This window comes from Mizuhopecten yessoensis, unplaced genomic scaffold (genome assembly GCF_002113885.1).
Source record: "Mizuhopecten yessoensis strain PY_sf001 unplaced genomic scaffold, ASM211388v2 scaffold4231, whole genome shotgun sequence".
NCBI lineage: Eukaryota > Metazoa > Mollusca > Bivalvia > Pectinida > Pectinidae > Mizuhopecten > Mizuhopecten yessoensis.
The window spans coordinates 197,245-206,687 of NW_018405441.1; the positions used below are offsets into that span (position 1 = coordinate 197,245).

Sequence of the window (9,443 nt, forward strand, 5' to 3'; positions counted from 1 at the left end):
CTTAAGTTTTACCATTTTTTTATCATAATTCAGTTTTGGTATTTTATGTAAATCAATGTGAAAATCAATCCCTAATACAGTAAACTTATGGTTCCCCCAATGCATAGACTCTGGAAAAAATGTATCCTCACAGTATTTTTTGCTTCCTATCCAAATTACTTCAGTTTTAGTTGTGTTTATTTTCCTCCCGAAATTTTGGCAAATGTGTCTAATTCCCCTAATGCTTCCCTTAAAGAGTTTTTTGATCCGTCAAGAACTGAAGTATCATCAGCATATTGAGATAGTAATATTGGTGTGTTTTCTATATTTATTCCTTTAATACTATTATTATTTCTAATTCTGAAACCTAGTACTTCTGCACATAAAATAAATAAATACGGGGCAATAGGGTCATCTTGACGACATCCACGTTTCATTTCAAAAAATGGTGATAGATTCCCCCCCCCCCCCCCCCCTTTGTTAATAGATGACTTTGGACACTTGTGAAAAATTTTGATCCAACTTCTTATATCATTTCCAAAATTAAAAAAATCAAGTACCTTATCAATAAAATACCAACTAACAGAATCGAAAGCTTTCTCAAAATCAATAAGTAGCATACCAGGTATTTCATTCTCTTCAGCATATTGCATGATGTCATATATTATTCTAGGGTTTTCTCCTATTTATCTTCCTGAAATAAAACTGATCAGTATTTTTTTTATTTTTTTTTAATGGAGGTCAGTGTGTTGTGAGACTGGACTGATTGACTGCCAGTGATCAGGTGGTTAGAGCATCCGTCTGAAGTTTGGAGGTCCCAGGTTCAAATCCTGATCCTAGCTGTTAAATGTGTCTTACACATTTCCTTCATTTCTTATATAGATAACATTGGTCTTATACATATCTCTAGTCTCTCATACACGTAGATGTATTGTGTCTATCATTGCAGATCTTCATTAAGTAAATTAGTACTAAATCATAAGTATACTTATAAAATCATTAAAGGGAGATAATTATTCTTCAGCATTTAGATTGGTAACAAATTATTGAAATATATCAATTTTAATTTGTTTTTATAATAAAGAAACCTTTTTGATTGCATACAAATTTTTGAAACTATTTGTAAATAAATGTTGAAGACAAAAGGATATAAATACACAAAATATAAATCCGGATCTTGTTGGGATTCCGGTTCAGCTATTAGTTTTCCAAAATGGCGTCTTACTTGGAAAACACGCGAAAACATTTTCAAACAAATAACAGAGTGAGGGAATCGCAGGCACACTCGGCGAAGGTTCATTCAGTAGCATGGAATTGTGATGGGAGACGACTTGCCTCTGGGTCATTTGACAAAACTGTCAATGTTTTCATGTTGGAACGAGACAGATTGGTAATTGTGATTTCGATTTATGGGCCGGTTTCTGTGTGAATTTGAAAACAAAGCATATCACAGATCACAGATCATGTCCGTAAATATAAAGAATGCAAATCATACAATATTAAACACCCTGCTTCAGCATAAAGGCATTTTTTCATGATAACACTTTCAGTAAATAAGTGTGATCATATCCGAGAAAAGGCTGTGTATTGAATTGGAGAAAATTACTCAAGTGTCTTCAAATTGTTGAAGTTGGTCAGTATCCTATAAGTATAGAAGTCTTTAACGTTAAGCACAGGCATTTGCATACTAAGAGAAATAGTCTATCCTACTATAGTGTCAATATACAATAAAGTTTAGTATGGAAGACTATTTTATATTTTGCGTATTTACATACCAAATGCAGATGCTTCTGTGCTGATGAGCCTATACTTTTGAGAAATTTTTAATTCATTCTCAATTTCACAGACACGTGTGGCATACATAAAATGTGTTAGAAATGAGACATGGCTGATGGACTGTCATATTAACGCTGGCATTGAAATTTACATTTGCAGAGACCTGGCATAATTAATACATCTGACAACTGTTTAGATTCTGTCCTTACCAGTTTATCTCTACATAATGGCCAGAGTCTAGTTATACAAATGACTTGATACTTCTTTGTTGTGTGACAGGTGAAGGATTTGACCTTTCGTGGCCATGGCGACAGTGTAGACCAGCTGTGCTGGCATCCCAAACACCCAGATCACCTTGTCACCGCAAGTGGAGACAAAACTGTCAGAATCTGGGATGCAAGAACCAACAAATCTGTCGCAACAGTTAACACAAAAGGTAGAATTTGTAGGTCTGGAGAAGGGCTGTTCTGACTTGAAGAAATTATAGTACTCACATCTACTTTATAAACCACATCACATTATTTGTGACAAGCCAAGCGAGTATGATTATTGTAAGACAAGATGTGCTACTGGTTAATGTTTAATGATTCCCTAATCAACCTTTACAGTAACGGGATGCTAGCTTGAATTAAAGAGCTTTGATCATCCTCGAAATTCCTTGGGTTTCTTTTATGTTCTCACTACCCCTGCAGCTGGAATATGTCATGACAAAATCAAAGGTTCTGCACGCAACACCTTGTGGATGATACAAATGGGCTAGCTTGACCCATTAATGTGCTAAACTGTGTGTCAGCGTTACAGTAAAAAAAGATATATTTTTTTATCTCCCAATCACATCCCTAGAACAGCATTTAGGGTAATACTAGGATATGGTAGTCATTTTGGCAGTACAGCGTAGTCTGTAGACACTGTCAGTTCTTAGTAGTTATGAGAATGATTTTAAAGCTACGTATACATTGTTAGCTCACCTGGTCCGAAGGACCAAGGTGAGCTTATGCCATAACGTTGCGTCCGTCGTGCGTACGTCCGTACGTACATCAACAATTTCTTTAAATGACTACTTCTTCTTAACCACTGATTGGAATTCAACTAAATTTGACTGGAAGCATCCCTAGGAGGTGGGGATTCAAAATTGTACAAATGGTGAGGCTGACCCCCCAGGGGGCTGAGGGGCGGGGCAAAAAGGGGTCAATTTGGCTATATTGCTTTAAGCAACTTCTTCTCTGGAACTAAGAAGTGAATATCAACCATATTTGACTGGAAGCATCCCTAGGTGGTGGGGATTCAAAATTGTACAAATGGTGAGGCTGACCCCCCAGGGGGCTGAGGGGCGGGGCAAAAAGGGGTCAATTTGGCTATATTGCTTTAAGCAACTTCTTCTCTGGAACTAAGAAGTGAATATCAACCATATTTGACTGGAAGCATCCCTAGGTGGTGGGGATTCAAAATTGTACAAATAGTTGGGCTGACCCCACAGGGGGCTGAGGGGCGGGGCCAAAAGGGGTCAATTTGGCTATATTGCTTTAAGCAACTTCTTCTCTGGAACTAAGAAGTCGATATCAACCATAATTAACTGGAAGCATCCCTAGGTGGTGGGGATTCAAAATTGTACAAATGATGGAGCTGACCCCCAGGGAACTGAGAGGCGGGGCAAAAAGGAGTCAATTTGGCTATATTGCTTTAAGCGACTTCTTCTCTGGAACTAAGAGGTGAATATCAACCATATTTGACTGGAAGCATCCCTATGTGATGGGGATTCAAAATTGTACAAATAGTGGGGCTGAGGGCGGGGCCAAAAAGAGGGCAATTTGGCTATATTGCTATAAACGACTTCTACTGTAGAACTATGCCATGGATATTGATCATATTTGGTCGGAAGCATTCATGGGAGGCAGGGATTCAAAATTGTACAAATGGTGGGGCTGACCCCCCGGGCTAAGGGGTGTGGCCAAAAAAAGTGTATTACTTGGAAATGGTTGAGATCCCCACCATATAACCATGGTATACAATTGCTGAGTATAAAGAGAAGAATGCACATTTGCTTCAGGATGGCTATAGGGTCTGGTGCCACCCTTGGAGACATAGTCCCTGGGCCATAACTTTAAAACTGTTGAGATCCCCACCCCAAAACTATATATACAAATGCTGGGCATAATCCCTAGGGACCTAGTTTGTTAGTCACAGCTTGGAAACAGTTGAGAGCCCCACCCTATAACCGTATATACAATTGCTGAGTATAAAGAGATGATTGCACATATGCTTCCAGGATGGCCTTGGGGACTGCCCCACCCTTGGAGACTTAACCCCTGGGTCATAACTTCAAATGGTTTAGATCCCTGACCCCAAAACTATATATACAATTGTTGGGCATAAAAAGACGAATGCAGTCATGATATTAGAATTGACTCCAGGGTCTGCCCCACCCTTGCAGACTTAACCCCTGGGTCATAACTTTGAAACAGTTGAGATCCCCACCCCATAACCATACATAAAATGCTGGGCATGAAAAATCTAATACAGATATGCTACAAGGATTGGCCTTGGGGTCTGATATATTCCCTTGATCTCATTCGGAGAATATTTTGCCATGATTGCTTTGGTATCCAGGTGAGCGATACAGGCCCTCTAGGCCTCTTGTATTAATTTAAAAAAAAAAGAAACCCACCAGAGGTAAAGTTTAACTGAGAAGTAATATAGGTGTAGTTGTCAACTCACAATATACAACAGGTTTTGTATGATTCAAATTATGGCAAGATTTTATTTTGCTTCTGTAAAAACTTAACGCAAATGTGTATTGTTATGTCCATGTTGTGTTTGTTGTTTAGGGGAGAACATCAACATCTGCTGGTCACCTGATGGGAGTACAATCGCTGTGGGCAACAAAGATGACCTCATCACATTTATAGACATCAGAAGTCACAGGTCAAGGGCAGAGGAGCAGTTCAAGTTTGAGGTCAATGAAATTTCCTGGAACAATGAAGGAGATTTGTTCTTCCTGACCAGTGGTCAAGGCAGTATACACATCCTAAGGTACACAGCATCCTTGTCTCTGGTTCTGTTTCTAAATTTGAGAAGCAATGTTCTTCTCTCAATGCTATTGTTAAGTTTGTTTTATATGTTAATATCTAATATATCTTTTATAATGACTCAGACAAGTGCAATATAATTGAACTGTAATTTTTCACTTTTTTTCAACATACCAATTAAATAATTTTAAACTCATTTGACCTCTGTGATTTCTGATGACTTTTGAACCTGGAAATCTAAAATCAAGGGTGGCAACTGGCCAGCTTGCGATGGCACCCTTACTAGAGCTTTTGATCTAGCATGGACTCCATCCATTAACACATATTGCCGTTAGATTACCTGTGGTTGGTTAGTGTCTGAATAGCTGGTGTACTATAAAGACGTATTTGTACATTTTGACAGTTACCCAGAGCTGAAGCTACAGTACTCACTGACAGCTCACCCAGCCAACTGTATTTGTATTGAGTTTGACCCTGTGGGAAAATACTTTGCCACAGGAAGTGCTGATGCCCTCGTCAGTCTCTGGGACTCCAACGAGCTGGTGTGTGTGCGTACGTTCTCAAGGTTAGTGGAGTCAACACAATTAGACATTTTCACAAATATTTTAGATTCATACAACAAGACATTCCTAGGCTGCTGTAGAGATTATTCATTTTAAAAGAGATTTTTTTACTTTTACTTACAGTAGGAAATTACTTTACATATTGTAATGCTACGCAAAGGGGCTTGGCACAGATCCCAAACACCACAGTCCATAAATATGTGAATTAATGCATGATACCAAATCCCATGGTCCGTATATATGTGTATTTATGGAGTTCCAAACCCCATGGTCCGTATATATATGTGTATTAATGGAGTTCCAAACCCCCCCATGCTCCGTATATATGTGTATTAATGGAGTTCCGAACCCCCCATGCTCCGTATATATGTGTATTAATGTAGTTCCAAACCCCATGCTCCGTATATATGTGTATTAATGGAGTTCCAAACCCCCCATGCTTCGTATATATGTGTATTAATGTACAATTCCAAACATCATATTCTGTATATGTGTATATGAACGCAGGATTCCGAACCCCAGTTCGTATAAATGTGTATTTATCCATAATCCCAAATCCATAGGGGCGTATATATAAGGCCTGTTGGGTTTGTGATCTGTTGCCGGCCTGTTGGGTTTGTGATCTGTTGCCGGCCTGTTGGGTTTGTGATCTGTTGCCGGCCTGTTGGGTTTGTGATCTGTTGCCCACCCCTGTAAAGCTAAGGACAAGGGATGGGATGGAATGGTTATTGATCTTAAATCTTAAGTTAACTAAAGACATTTTAAGTGATACCGTGATTGTGTTTGATTGACAGGTTGGATTGGCCGGTGCGAACCTTGAGTTTCAGTCACGATGGACGTCTGCTAGCGTCTGCTTCTGAAGATCTGGTCATAGACATTGCTGAGGTGGAAAGTGGTATGTATGACCTTCACTATGATATATTAGCTAAATGAGGCTGTAAATATGACCTTTACTACGATATATAAGCTAAATGAGGCTCTAAAAATAACCTTCACTATGATATATTAGCTAAATGAGGGTGTAAATATGACCTTTACTACGATATATAAGCTAAATGAGGCTCTAAATATGACCTTCACTGATATATTAGCTAAATTATGCTGTAAATATGACCTTTACTACGATATATAAGCTAAATGAGGCTCTAAATATGACCTTCACTGATATATTAGCTAAATGAGGCTGTAAATATGACCTTAGTAGTTCAGTGAAGATATCAAAGGATTTGTTTGGAATCTCATCTGTAATAACAAGCAGTAAATAGAACTTAATATCAATCTAATATCAAATATGTGTTTAAGTAGAAATTTAAAGACTTCATTTGTTTAGTTCTAATGAAAATGTCATTTGTCACTTTTATATGCTTTAATTAGTCGTGAAATTTGGTCTCTTGAAAAAGAATTACTACTATCACTTTTGAGAAATTATTCAGATCCTGAATATAAGCATATGGTACGAACTTTAATACCTAATTATCGATGCAGAATTTAAGACAAGTATTGGTAAAGTCAGAATTTGTGCTCTGTTGACTCGTAAGTTTTTTTGGGAAAATATAAGTAAATGTCTTCAGACCTTTCCTATTGTTTCCTGAATCAGACACATTGATTTGATTTGCGTAACACAATTAGACTCCAACTGACTACAGCTTTGATAAATCATCTTTGAAAAGAAAACCATATCTTTTGTGAGAAATTAACCAAGATGAAATAAACAAAATTTTATCAAGAGCAGTGTTCCAAGTGTAAAAAATCAGGGGGGATAGACCTGGATTTGAACCTTAAGCCTCAAATCGTAACACTGTCCCTCTAACCAACTGAGCTCCCTGATCAACGGAAGTGTTCTGGCCTAACTGTGCTACAGTTGTAGCCAAAACGAAATTAAGGGGAGGCCAGAGTGTAGGGAAAGGGGTTAACAAAACGAGCACTAATGTATAAATCTCACTGATCATTTCCTTGTCAAATGTTCACGTTTATCACAACAGGTGAAAAGGTCACAGAGATCGCGTGCGAGTCCCCAACATTCACAGTGGCCTGGCATCCGAAGCGCTACCTACTGGCTTTCGCTTGTGATGACAAGTACGAAGGACATCGAGACGAACGAGGCACGGTCAAAGTGTTTGGTATTCCCAGCGACCCCTGACCTGTGAAGGACTTGGTTAGAGGATCAAACTGATTAGGTTATTGAACCAACATGTCTGTAAAAAGACGATAGCCTCGTGATTGACCCCAGAGTCAGATCTTGTATGTAAAACAGAGATTGCTGTTGTCAAGGTTACAAGGTACTAACAGGTATTTTCCGACTGTCTTTAAGACTCTGGCAGTTGTTTAGCTGGATAGAGATCTAATCATCAGAAAGACGAAGAGGCTTGTTGATCAATGGTTTACATGGGCTGTTATAGTTTATCTGAAGCATTTATGGATTCCATTGGTTTATACTGAAGACGGTGCCTTTTTAGTCAGAAATCTGGTGACATTTGACCAGGATACTGTATTATATATTGAATTTCACAGCAGTGTTTTATATCAGTAGCATAAAGAATCGTCATAACCTTAAATTAGCAGCAAAAAATAAGTCTGAGCTCATCAATCTTTAAGAAATCACCTACAATTATATGTGGTATTTTATGATTCTATGGTGAATGTTTTGTAGTACATGTATAAATATGTCCAGGTTTTCCTTGTCACAGCTTTAACGGACCTCTCACAGGGAACAAACGACAGACATTGTGTGTGATCTATGTATTACAAACAATAGTATATGTTAGCAAGCGGGTACATGAACTTTGTTTTTTCTGACATTCTCTTTGGTGCAAATGTGATACAAGACCTTTGCAGTATGAATTGAATTTGTAGCAAAGTTGGCAATGTGTTTGTAAATGTATGGTTGCTGATGCGAGATATTAAAGAGAAATACATTTCAAGCAAGTGAGCTTGACCATTGGAGTGAATAGTCTGTTGACTTTGTACAGGGACTGTCACATGATACTTGGTTAGGTTTAGGGTGAATAGTCTGTTGACTTTGTACAGGGACTGTCACATGATACTTGGTTAGGTTTAGGGTGAAGTCTGTTGACTTTGTACAGGGACGGTCACACGATACTTGGTTAGGTTTAGGGTGAATAGTTTGTTGACTTTGTACAGGGACTGTCACATGATACTTGGTTAGGTTTATGGTGAATAGGCTGTTGACTTTGTACAGGGACGGTCACACGATACTTGGTTAGGATTAGGGTGAATAGTTTGTTGACTTTGTACAGGGACTGTCACATGATACTTAGTTAGGTTTAGGGGGAATAGTCTGTGGACTTTGTACGGGGACTGTCACATGGTACTTGGTTAGGTTTAGGGTGAATAATCTGTTGACTTTGTACAGGGACGGTCACATGATACTTGGTTAGGTTTATGGTGAATAGGCTGTTGACTTTGTACAGGGACTGTCACATGATACGTGGTTAGGTTTAGGGTGAAGTCTGTTGACTTTGTACAGGGTCGGTCACACGATACTTGGTTAGGTTTAGGGGGAATAGTTTGTTGACTTTGTACAGGGACTGTCACATGATACGTGGTTAGGTTTAGGGTGAAGTCTGTTTTCTTTGTACAGGGACTGTCACACGATACTTGGTTAGGTTTAGGGGGAATAGTTTGTTGACTTTGTACAGGGACTGCCACATGATACTTGGTTAGGTTTAGGGAGAAGTCTGTTGACTTTGTACAGGGACTGGCACATGATACTTGGTTAGGTTTAGGGAGAATAGTCTATTGACTTTGTAGAGGGACGGTCACATGATACTTGGTTATGTTTAGGGTGAATAGTCTGTTGACTGTGTACAGGGACAGTCACATGATACTTGGTTAGGTTTAGGGAGAATAGTCTATTGACTTTGTAGAGGGACGGTCACATGCTACTTGGTTAGGTTTAGGGTGAATAATCTGTTGACTTTGTACAGGGACGGTCACATGATACTTGGCTAGGTTTAGGTTGAATAGGCTGTTGACTTTGTACAGGGACGGTCACACGATACTTGGTTAGGTTTAGGGTGAAGGCTGTTGACTTTGTACACGGACTGTCACACGATACTTGGTTAGGTTTAGGGTAAAT

The 9,443-nt window shown here is 38.8% G+C and overlaps 1 protein-coding gene across 1 annotated transcript; it reads left to right on the forward strand.

Annotated features, from left to right (window-relative positions):
- The first annotated feature begins 1,188 nt into the window (after positions 1-1,188).
- LOC110448737 (THO complex subunit 3-like) lies at positions 1,189-8,202 on the forward strand. The gene is made up of 6 exons (XM_021495136.1): positions 1,189-1,369; positions 2,035-2,191; positions 4,581-4,785; positions 5,185-5,346; positions 6,139-6,239; positions 7,327-8,202. Exons 1-6 carry the CDS (start codon positions 1,193-1,195, stop codon positions 7,482-7,484), a joined length of 960 nt encoding a protein of 319 aa, XP_021350811.1. The 5' UTR covers positions 1,189-1,192; the 3' UTR covers positions 7,485-8,202.
- Positions 8,203-9,443: the final 1,241 nt, after the last annotated feature.